The sequence below is a fragment of the Octopus sinensis genome, linkage group LG3 (assembly GCF_006345805.1).
Source record: "Octopus sinensis linkage group LG3, ASM634580v1, whole genome shotgun sequence".
NCBI lineage: Eukaryota > Metazoa > Mollusca > Cephalopoda > Octopoda > Octopodidae > Octopus > Octopus sinensis.
In genome coordinates this window covers 116134888-116148399 of record NC_042999.1, presented here as the reverse complement: position 1 = coordinate 116148399, position 13512 = coordinate 116134888, and the positions used below count along the sequence as shown (strand labels likewise).

General features: G+C 38.5%; 1 protein-coding gene across 1 annotated transcript in view; it reads right to left on the bottom strand.

Moving 5' to 3' along the window:
- Positions 1-13512, bottom strand: part of LOC115209405 (pseudouridine-5'-phosphatase) — a 194769-nt gene that overhangs the window by 76261 nt on the left and 104996 nt on the right. The window contains exon 2 of the mRNA XM_029777802.2: positions 8221-8346. Within this exon, the coding sequence (XP_029633662.1) occupies positions 8221-8346 (126 nt within the window). The remainder of the gene's footprint in view (positions 1-8220; positions 8347-13512) is intronic.

Here is a 13512-nt window from a genome sequence, read left to right as displayed (position 1 = left end):
TGTAAAAAGTACCATTCGAGCATGGTCAATGCCAGTGCTGCTGGACTGGCTCCCATGCTGGTGGCACATAAAAACACCATTTGTGTGTGGTTGATGCCAGTGCCACCTGACTGGCCCCTGTGCCAGTGGTATGTAAAAAGCACCCACTACACTCTCGGAGTGGTTGGCATTAGGAAGGACATCAAGCTGTACAAATCTTGCCAGATCAAATTGGAGCCTGGTGCAGCCTCCTGGCTTGTCAGTTCTCAGTCAAACCATCCAACCCATGCCAGCATGGAAAGTGGATGTTAAACGATGATGATGATGAAGTACCATTAATGCTCTGTGGGTAATTAAATCAACTAAACCATTCCTTATAAATTTGGGTCATTGTGCCAAAGTTTAATAGCAAAATAAGAAAACACCATATTGATTTAAATATTTGAAAAGTAAAGCCAAACAATAATATATAGACTTTAAGAGCATAGGAGCTTTCACAGGCTTCATGTATGGGATTTCTGTAAATTTGTTTTCCAATTACCATAAAATTGGGATTCCTGTAAAGTTCCATACTCAATATAATTACACCAACCATATAATTGACATATGATTTTTAAGTTAATAGTAAATGAATTCAATATCCTTATATCATTTTCACTTCATGATAATTTTTCAGGTGTTATTTTTTTTTTATTTCTACCTTATATAAATAGGATAGTTCAGGAAATTCTTTTCTACTCTAGGCACAAGGCCCAAAATTTTGGGGGAAGAGACCAGTCAATTAGATCAACCTCAGTACGCAACTGGTACTTAATTTATCGACCCAGAAAGGATGAAAGGCAAAGTCAACTTCGGCAGAATTTGAACTCAGAACGTAAAGACAGACAAAATACGGATAAGCATTCCACCTGCCATGCTAATGTTTCTGCTAGCTCGCTGCTTTGATAGTTCAGGAAATTGAGATAATGTTTGGAGTAAATCACGAGGACTTTCACTATGATCACCAACAACTCCTCTGCATAAGAGTGGTACCTATTTCTGAGGCAACTGGTTTGAAATACAAAATGTCTTGAATTTATTACAAAAGCATTTAGAGAGAAAACTGCATATTCATTAACCATATATATATATATATATATAATCAAAATAGATGAACATCAATGGAATTTGTATCTTTGTGGTACCAGTGCCGGTGGCACGTGGCACACAAGAAAACCATCCGAACGTGGCCGTAGCCAGTACCGCATCGACTGGCCTCCGTGCTGTGGGCACGTAACAAGCACCATCCGATCGTGGCCGTTTTGCCAGCCTCATCTGGCACCTGTGTCGGTGGCACATAAAAACACCATCCGAGCGTGGCCGTCTGCCAGCCTCGTCTGGCACCTGTGTCGGTGGCACATAAAAAACACCATCCGAGCGTGGCCGTTTGCCAGCCTCGTCTGGCACCTGTGTCGGTGGCACATAAAATCACCCACTACACTCTCGGAGTGGTTGGCGTTAGGAAGGGCATCCAGCTGTAGAAACACTGCCAGATCTGACTGGACTGGTGCAGCTTTCGGGCTCCCCAGACCCCAGTTGAACCGTCCAACCCATGCTAGCATGGAAAGCGGATGTTAAATGATGATGATGATGATGATGTGTGTCGGTGGCACATAAAAAACACCATCCAAGCGTGGCCGTTCGCCAGCCTCGTCTGGCACCTGTGTCGGTGGCACATAAAATCACCCACTACACTCTCGGAGTGGTTGGCGTTAGGAAGGGCATCCAGCTGTAGAAACACTGCCAGATCTGACTGGCCTGGTGCAGCCTTCGGGCTCCCCAGACCCCAGTTGAACTGTCCAACCCATGCTAGCATGGAAAGCGGACGTTAAACGATGATGATGATGATGATGATATAACCAATGTAAACAAACACACACACATATCTATATATAGCTAGAAATTATTCTGACAAAAGTAGCATTAATTTTTAGGTCGTTCAATTTTTCTCAACTGAGCACTGGGGTCAATTGAGTAAATTTATCAATAACTAATCTATAATGACTACTGGAAACAGCTGCAAGTCAAATTTACTACAATAAAGAAAATTATGTAATGACCATTATTTATATCCTGTCTTGTATAGCACCCTGTGTAAAAACCAGTATAATTGGAGCACAGCCACGGATTTACTATATAGAATGGTGATGTCCCAAGAATACTTGGAGTTCTTTACTAATCTCAACAATATTGTTAACTTGGTGTACTAACAGATAGCTTATAAAGTATTTTTCTCAGATTGATAATCTCTCACTAATTACTCTGTACTGAAAAGTTCCTGGCTTTAAGGGTATTGCGAAAGGCCTGGTTGGGGGTTCAACCATTCTAGTTCTTTTACAGGGCTTAGAAATAACTGATGGACTGCTGCAATAAGTGTGTGATTCTGAGAGGGGAATATGTTCAATAAAATCATAATTAACTGATCCCCCAGTGTTTTCTTTTGCCCAAAGCCAAGAACTTTTCAGCGCCTCTCACACACACACACACACACATAAATTATACGAGGAGTCTTTGTCAGGGTGATTCACACTAGTAGGCATGCACTCAGAGTGCTCAAATTGGTAAGCCACTAAAATTCCAGTTTAGATTGCAGTTGAACGTGAGATTTTGTAACTGCCTTCCTAAAGTAGCTAGAAGTGGCTTCTCCTTGAGCCAGTAGGTATAGATTAAACCAGAAATGAAAAGGCAAACTGTTTGGCAAAGACATTGTAAAATCTTGTCAAATTGCTTGCCTTTTCATTTCTGCTTTAATCTATATATGCCAAGTATTATATTAAATCTCTGAGCGAGATATAAACAGTAGCAATATGGAATCATAACATTTAATTGCCAACTAAGTGTGGTGTCCTATATGGGACAGTGCTACTGATGTTTATAGCCGCAGGAAGACATCTCTTCCAGTAAAATTAGATTTAATCCTAAATCTAATTTTTTCCTGTAAGTTTGGATTTACTCCCTAATATTATTATTATTATAACTATATATGTATGTGTGTATATATATATATATATATATATATATATATATATATATATATATATATATATATAGATAGATAGATATATAGATAGATAGATAGATATGGTAAAAAGCTTCTTTGGTTTATATTAAGTTAATTCAAAATGTATTCATTTTCAAGCTGTTGGGTGTACACAGCATCTGCCCAGTTATTAAGGAATAAGCCTATAAATTGTATTTATCCCTCAATAAAATCTTCAAGGTACCTATTTCTAAGATAAATAAAGGCAAGTAGAATTAAATGATTCCCTACATTTTCAAAAGTATTCATTCATTCACTTGCTGAATGTCCATAAGAACAAGTACCAACTTAAAAGTCTTTCATTGTATATATTAGTAATCATACAAGAAAAAGCTTCACACTTTTGTGCCTCAGTCAGTAAGCATGAAAGTGCCACCATCATTCCATGCACACTTTTCACCAACAATGTCTTGATTTACACTGATATAGTTCAGTACCATAACCACTCAAGTCACTGAGTTTCTTCTCCAAGCTAAATTAGCACACATTGCTCCCACTTTCCTACACTGGCTTGGGAAAAAAAAAATTTTTTAGGTGGTGCAAACCCAGGTCCAAAATTTTTACAAACAAGGTCCAATTGTTTTTTTTTTCGTATTTATTTTTGTTCTTTGAGAAGAAACCTAACTTCAAGCTACTTTTTACAGATCAATTTTTACACACTGTTTTATAAACCTGATAGAAGTAAGAAATGGTGCAAATTTGGATTTTGTACTCCACAAAAGTTTTAGGCGTGCTAGCACCCCCTGCATCCACTCTTCCTAGGCCCATGTCAACCTATCTGAATTAACTATCAATCTCATTTCACAGGTGCTTCTAGCAAAGATACAAAGTTAATTGCTAATTTTCAAATGGCCATAATGTTAATTAACTTTACATTAAGTTCTTCAGTTGATATAATGATATCAACCATGTAATTTACATAGTTACTTCAATCTGCTTTAAACATTGATTTCTTTCAAGCAAGTACTGTTTTTTCAGAAGGTGTATAATAGATTGAATAAACCCCAGTATAGTAATGATAAATATCTTAACATCACTTAAAGAATGAAAGTCAAAACTGACTCCAACTGAATTTAATCTGAAAGTATAGGGAAAGGAAACTAAATATATCCTGCATTCAACTCTGATGTACGAGAATCAAATATTATAGCAAATGTCTAAATTATTAAACTCATCCAACTTATGCTATTATTGATTAAACTGAAACACAAATATTGGAATAAACATTATTTTTCTATGACTTGTATAAATATTTTTTTTCCTTTCAAACTGTATGTTATGGTAACAGATTCTAGTGAAGGTTGACTTAACCTTTTATTTCTCTAGAGGCAATATGGGATGGGAATGATGCTCACACCTATTTCGAAACAACAGTCAACAAAACCAATGCCATCTGAAGGTTGTGCCTGTGTAATTGAAAACATAGCTTTACTATTTATCATTTTGAGGACAAACTCTAGCATTGAATCAGAACAGGTTTTTCAAAGAAAATCTTAATAACAAAACGATACAATGTAAGAAAAAGGACTCAGTGAAATTATACATGGACACCATCTTTATCCAGGACCACAGAGGGCATTAAATGCCACATGTAATAATAGAAACTGTAGCATTTACACTAAGGAGCTGATCAGATAATGGTCATTGTTTTAAGTAAAATAAAAACAAGCAAATGAGATCATGTCTAGAATTTCTCATACTATTTCCTCTACCTCCAACACTGCTCCTTTATAATTTTGGTTAGTTCCAGAGAAGAAAACACTGAGTGAACTCCGACAAAGATGATGGTATACTGAAGTTATGTCTACTTTTGTTAGTTCAGCTGTCTACACAGGGTCTTCACCAAGTTGATTGTCTTCCACTTCTGCACCCCAGAGATGTCATCTGACATTTCATTGTTTTGACAGGGAAACCTTTCAGCTGGCTCTAAGGGACAATAGCAGCTACATACACACACACACTCACACACACTAGTGCACCCTATGCAAGTATACATAGCCAATGAAACTTCATCATATAACTGTAAACCAAAACCCGTTTGTTTTATAATCTTAGAACTCAGTGATTAAGAAAGATTGTATATCTCTCAATAACCAACTCCTTTTTCTTACTCTTTACATGTTCACAGGCATAAATACGAAATATATACATATACACACAAGGCTATGTGCACACACATAAATACATACATACACAGGCATAAATATACATTTTTAAGAGTATTTCTGTTTACATTTTGTCTTTGTTCTTTCATTCATTTTTTTTTTCTTCTGTCTTCCTACTTGATGCTTAGCCTTCCAAATTTATCATATAGTGGAACAGTTCTTTCTCTTTCGGCCATTCAACCATTCTATAATCAGTAAAAATAGCTATCTCTAAGGATTTGATGAACACTAAAGAAATATCATACTTAAAAAAGCCTTACTGAATTAAGAGCCTAAGTTACTTAAGGATATACAACAGTGGTTTTCAAACTGATAAATCCAAGGTCTCCTCAAAAAAAAAAGAAGAAAAATTTTTATCTCCACCATCATCACCACCACAATCATAATTTAATGTCTCTTTTCCATGGTGGAATGGGTTAGGTGGCTTAGTAGGATCAGGCATGCAGGAGAACTTTGTTGAGCTCCAGTGTCTACATTTGCAAGATTTCAATGGCTGGATATCCTTCCTAATGCCAACTACTTTACATTGTGTACTGGATGCTTTCTTTTCATGATACTAGCACCAGTGAGAACCCACAAAATAAAAAAGAACATTCATCTGAGTGGGAGCGTAGTAGAGAGGGCAGTGGCTTTATGCCAAGTGTTGAGAGGTTAAAGAATGTCAGAAGGACAGGATCAGATATCTCACTATAGAGGAGAACATGGATTGTTGTGACACCCTTCGGTCATGAATGACCATGGGATTGCACCTAGAAAGTTACCCTCTGAGGCACAAGTCCAGGCAAGGTTGTTTATGGAAGACCAGCAGTCGCCCATGCATACCAGCCTCCCCTCTCTATGCCACTGATGTTATACAAAGGAAAAGCAAAGGCCAATACAGCTTGGCACCAGTGATGTCGCAGCTCATTTATTAACGTGCAAGTGGCTGAGCACTCCAGAACATGTGTATCCTTAACGTAGTTCTCAGGGAGATTCAGCGTGACAAGGCTGCCCCTTTGAAATACAGGTACAACAGAAACACTAAGAAAGAGTGAGAGAAAGTTGTGATGAAAGAGTACAGCAGGGTTCACTACCACCCCCTGCTGGAGCCTCGTGGAGCTTTAGGTGTTTTCGCTCAATAAACACTCACAATGCCCGATCTGGGAATCGAAACCGCGATCCTATTACCGCGAGTCCACTGCCCTACCACTGGGTCATTGCACCTCCACAGAGGAGAACATGGATACTCTTTACAATATAAGGGTGGGTGGGAATAGTTAGAAAGAGGGATAAAAATAGTGGTGAAAAGGTATTGGGGCATAATTTCATGGTAGAAGAAGGTGAGTAGAAGAGAGAGTAAGAACAAAGGATTGGAAAGAGTGGCTATCTAAGTTCACAAGAGTGTTGGAGGAGAATGACAGACAGCTTGAGAGGGGAATGGAATTAAATGTAATAAATGGTGAACAAGGATGGGAACATAGTCAATGACAGATATGAGTTGGGGAGGAGATCATAAGAAACAGAAGTAACTCAGGAAGAAGGCAGTACAAAAAGGATAGAGAATAGCAGAATAATAAAACTGTAGATAGATGAGAAAAAGGGAGATAGTTGTGGAGATGCATGAATGAAGAGAGAAATGGAAAGAGAGAGAGGGGGGGATATGTACAGTGACAAAGATGGAGGGGTGGATACTGTGAGTGGCAAATAAAGGTGGGAAATGGTCAATGGCAGATATGAAAGGGGGTTAGGAATGAGATATGGCAGCCATAAGATGTAGCTCCAGAATTAAGGGAGAGATAACTGGTGATACAGAAAGGGTGATCAGTGGAAAATAAAGAAGAAAGGGATGATGCAGAGAATGAAGAATGCATGTCAAAAGGAAGTGGTTCCAGAAAGAGGGATAACTGGTAGCATAAAAGGGGATGAAATGTGTTGTTTGAAATATGATTATAGCAACTGAATAGAGTTGTAGTTAGAAGTGTGATGGTGGGGTGGGTAATAGAAAGATGGGAAAGTAGGGAAGGCATGACAGGAACAGATGAAGGATGTATATATATATATATATATATATAAATATTATGCTTTTAGGACCTTAGTTTTACTGTAACAGACATAACAGATGGGTCTTCTTAAATACGGTGAAGTGTCAATCACCTTCATTCTTAGTCATCCCCTCTGTGAGACTCAACATCCTGAGATCTGCTTTCACTACTTCAATCCATGTCTTACTGGGTCTCCCTCATCTACTGGTTCCATTCACATCAGGAGTCCTTATCCATGTTCATGATCAGCTGTTCTCTCCTTTCAGGGCCAACTTCTCACTACCATGCAACATTGCTGTTTGTACACAAACATCATACAATCTGCTTTCACTATGAGAGAGACCTTTTGTTACTATCAGAAGCAATAACCTGCTAAACTAACTCTACACTGTTCTTACTCTGACAACTATACTTTCAGAACATCCACCTCCATTGCTAATTGGGTAACAGAAACTATCTACTATCTCTAGGAAGACTCCTAGACATTTGAAAAATGTTCTTCCTGTTTGCTGCTCCTGCACATCTGCCACATACAAAATTTAATTTCCCTGTTAACCTTACTGTGATTCCATTGCACCTCTTGTGCACCTGTAGTCCACATTGGGTGCACTGTATGGAATTTCTACCTGTTGTTCTTTATTAATGAAAAGAGAGAAAATATATGTAGCCACATAATTCTTCTTCATGATGGTCTCAGGCAAGTTTAAACGTTTAAAACAATCTTAATTATATTAAAATGGCAATTTGTCCACCTCACCCATTTTTGGATCCACACAAAAACCCTAAAGAGAAACACTGCAATGGGAGGATAACTCTAGTTATAGTGCACAGTCTATTTAAAAAATAGCATGACAGAGTGCATTATAAGGATTGTTTTAGATGTCTTTCCAGTCAGGTCAACCAACCAATATCACACGTCAAGTCCCCCATGTGCCTTTATATATTTATAAATGTAAATGATAACATTTCCACTTACCAATTACGATTTTTGCAGCATCACGTTCCCTCTGACCCATTAGTTTCACTTTAACTTCCCATGTGAATTTCTTGCCATACTCACTACATATCTCATCAGTGACCTCTGTATAGATCCTTTCAGTATCTGAAATAATAATAATAATAATAATAATAATAATAATAATAATAATAATAATAACAATTTCAAATTTTGGTACAAATAGGCACAAGGCCTGAAATTTGGGGGAGGGGGATAGTCGATTACATCGACCCCAGTACGCAACTAGTACTTAATTTATCGACCCCCGAAAGGATGAAACGTAAAGTTGACCTCGGTGGAATTTGAACTCAGAACATAGTGACAGACAACATACCACTAAGCATATTGCCTGGTGCAATATTATTATTATCTTGCCAATAATAATAATAATAATAATTTCTTTGTTATATAGGCACAAGGCCTTAAATTTGGGGGTGGGATTAGCTAAGTACATTGATCACAGTATTTGACTGGTGCTTTATTTTATTAGCCTCAGAGGAAAGAAAGGCAAAGTTAATCTCAATGAGATTTGAACCCTGAAAGAGCTAGAAAAAAATATAGTAAGGAATTTTGTCTAATGCATTAAAAAAATTCTGCCACTGAGGGTGTCAAACATTGTTTCTAGGCATGCAAAAAAGAAAAAAAAAAAGCAGAGACAATTTAACCTACTTTAATATTTAATTGGTGCTTATTTGATGAATGACAAATTTGATGCTGACAAGAGTTGGAACTCAGAACTAAAGTGATGTTGCATTTTTGTTCCATACTCAACTAATTTTGTCATTAACTACTCTTACTAATAATAATAATAATCCTTTCTACTATAGGCACAAGCCCTGAAATTTTGAGGAAGGGGCTAGTCGATTACATTGACCCCTGTAATCAATTGGTAAAAGCAAAGTTGACCTTGGTGGAATCTGAACTCACACCATAAAGGCAGACAAAATGCCACTAAGCATTTTGCACAGCATAGTAACAGTTCTCCCAGCTCACCACCTTGATGACAATATCATCATCATCAACATTTAACGTCCGTTTTCCTAGCTCGCATAGGTTGGACAGCTTGACAGGTTCCATAGTCTGTTTTGGTTTGGTTTCTATGGCTGGATGCCCTTCCAAATGCCAACCACTCCACAGAGTGTACTGAGTGCCTTTTACATGGCATCATTACCAGTGCTTTTTACATGGCACCAGCACCCTCACCAATGCTTTTTATGTGGCACCTTGGTATTAGGATCTCAATTCTGTTGTGGTAGGTGGGTCTTCTCAAGTACAGCAATGTACCACATATCTTGGTCCTCTATCATCATCTTGATAATAATAATAATAATAATAATAATAATAATAATAATAATAATCCTTTCTACTGGAGGCACAAGGCCTCAGATTTGTGGGATGGGGACTAATCAATTATATCGACCCCAGTGTTCCACTGGTACTTAATTTATCAACCTTGAAAGGATGAAAAGCAAAGTCGACTTTGGTGGAATTTGAACTCAGAATGTAGCAACAGGCAAAATACCGCTAAGAATTTTATCCAGCATACTAATGATCCTGCCAGCTCACTGCCTTAATAATAATAATAATAATAATAATAATAATTGTTTATAATTTAAGAACATGGTCAGCAATTTTGAGGGGAAGAGGTTAGTCAATACCATCAACCCCAGTATTTAACTGGTACTTTATTAACTGCTGAGGGATGAAAGATGATATTGAACTCGGCAAGATTTGAACTCAGCACGCCCAGTGTGCTAATGATTCTGCCAGCTCACCACCTTCCTATGATGATAATAATAACAATAATAATGGCTTCAAATTTTGGCACATGGCCAGCAAGTTCAGGTGAAGGGGTAAGTTGATTACATCAACCTCAGTTCTCAAGCTGGTACTTATTTTATCGATCCCAAAAAATGAAAGGCAAAGTCGATCTCAGTGGAATCTGAACTCAGAACATAAATATAGACAGAATACCGCTAAGAATTTTCTATTGATTGCAATAATAATTATGATAATAATAAAGATGATTTCAAATTTTAGCACAAGGCCAGCAATTTCGGGGAGGAGATAAGTGCATTACATCAACTCCAATGTTCAACTGGTACTTATTTTATTGACCCTAAAAGGATGAAAGGCAAAGTTGATCTCAGTGAAATTTGAAATCAGAATGTAAAGATGGATGAAATACTGGTAAGCATTTTGCCCGGTATGCTAACGATTCTGCCAACCCACCAAAGTAAATAAGGAGGAGGAATAGAGAAGGTGGAGAGGGAAGGAGGGGAGGGGAGGGGAAATACAGGTGAGAAGGGGAGGGAAGTGAATGGAAGAGAAGGGAAGAGGAGGGAGGAGAAGGGGGAGGCCAAAATGGAACTAAAATATAGTTTTGCTACTGACAGTACCATTGAAAGTGGTGGTGGTAGTAATGGTTGGTGCTGGTGGTAGTGGTTGTTAGGGATATAATTTGTTACTGTGGTGGTTACAGTAGCTATGACGATGATGATAATGATCATCATCATTGTCATCATCATCATCATCATGTTTCAGACACTGCAACCCAGCACTTTGAAAACCTTTTAAGTACCAAAATACCACTTCTGTCCATGCACTGTTATCAATGGCGCCAACAGTAACACCACTGCCATCAGCTCTATAGCTCCATTACCACTAGCACCACCACTACTACTACTATCAATAGCTGAACTACCTTTTAGTTCTGTTATGACTATTTACTCTTATGAAGTTCAACATTAAGATAAGAACAAATCCTCTGGCGGTCACAGAATCCAACAACCAAAAGCAATCCAGCTGTAAATAAGCTTTTCAAAACTTTCTATCCTCTGAGGGGTACATTTCCCCACAAGTCAATGCCAAAATTAGCTTTAATTTTATAAATGGCCCAGGTCATATTTCAACAAAATTTACAGTTAATTAATAATTAGGTATTTTTTTTTGAAATTCATTTTGAATTTTTTTTTATATATTTACAGGAAATACTAATTAAAATAAATGAATAAATAAATAAAATGATAAGAAAGAGGAGGAGATTCTAGGTCAAATCAATTGATGTTTTTTTTTAATAAATCAATTTCTTTTTTATTTTAAATTACGTTAAAAGAAAATTATTGAAAAGGGAACCTGAAAAAATAAATCTGCTTTTGACCTTCTACTTTTTATTTATTTCAATCATTGATCTATGGCCATTCTGGGGCACCACATTGAAGAGATTCAGTCAAATGAATGGACTCTAGTATTTAGTTTTAAAGTCTGATACTTATTCTGTTGGTCACTTTTGCTGAACTGCTAAGTAATGGTGATGTAAACAAACCAACACTGGATGTCAAGTGGTAGTGGGGACAAACACACACACACACACACATAAAAAACTGGCATGCCATAAATTATGACAATAGGTGTTGATTCAATCAATGAAACAGTCTGCTTGCACAATTGACGTGCAAATGACTAAACACTCCACAGACATGTGCATCTTTAACATAGTACTCAGGGAGATTCAGTATGACAGAGAATGTGACAAGGCTTGGTCCTTTGAATTACAAGCACAACTCATTTTTGCCAGCTGAGTGGACTGGAGCACTATGAAATAAAGTGTCTTGCTCAAAGACACAATGTGCCACTGAGTATCAAACTCACGAGCTGTATATAACCACTAAGCCATATGCCTTCACATATAATCACGTATATAACACACTCACACAAACATACACACACACATACTTACATACACACTCGCCTGCACACGCACACACATGCATGACAAACACCCATACACTTACATACGCACACACCAACATAAACACGCACACGCACACACACACCTACACTCCCACACACATACATACGCACCTACATACACACACGCACGCATACACACGCACACACACGCATACACACATACATTACACATGTACACACACACCTACATACACATGCATACACACACACAAACATGCACGGACACACCCAGACATACATACATACACCTATACACACACGCCCACACACCTACATACACACATACATACACACACACATACACAGACACACCCATACATACTTACATACATACACCTATACACACACGCCTACACACCTACATACACACACATGTACGCACATACACACACATATACGCACATACATATATACCCGCACACATGCACACACATACGCACATGCATGCATGCATGCACACGCGCACACCCACACGCATACATGCATACACACACACACGCACGTACACATACATAAATACACACACACATACATACACCCATACACATACATGCATCCTACACACACATACATACACACTCACACATACATACACACACACACACTCACTCACACACCTGTATGTACGCGCACACACATGCACATACACACACTTCCACACGTACATACATACACACTCATACACACACACACACACACGGACATACATCTATGCACACACATATATACACACATACTCACATACATTCATCGGACACACTGACACCCAGACATACACAGACACACTCACACATCCACACACATACATACTTATGCACTCGCAGGCGCGCGCACGCACGCGCTTGCGCCGGTTCGCGCACGCATACGCGCATGCATGCACCTCACTCTTGGACCCAACGAGACCTCCCGTTCGTTCCAGGGGCCGTCGCCTGTCCTTGGGTTCTCCTACGCCTGTCTCCGCGGGACCACTCTTCCATCTTCCCCTCAGCTGGAGTCCTTTTTCCTTAACCCCCCCCCTTTTTTGTTACACACATGCGCACACATACATACACACACACATTGCTTAAATATATACATTACTCGTACACATACTTCAATCTACTCGCCATTAATACAACCACGACACTGGACACACACACACACTACTACTCAACACACGCTGGCATGTTACATACGCCCCCACCCCTTCCCCTCCCTCCCTTCCTCCTTCCTTCATTTTCTTACTACTGACCACTGTCTGCTGCCTACTACTGTTCGCCCTACCTCACACGCCTACACACAGACACACACACTAACATATACATATATTTTTTGTTTTTTTTATCTCGCCTCACACACACATACACACACGCACACGCACACACTCACACACATCTGTTGCGTTACCAACCCTGTCTCCACTCTTTTGGCTTTAAAAACCTACTTTGCTCTTGTTATCGTAAACTTCCGCCTTTCACCATGTGTACTTCGTAAACACCAGTCGTTTTTTTCTCCATCTCTTGTTGCCCACTTTGGGAT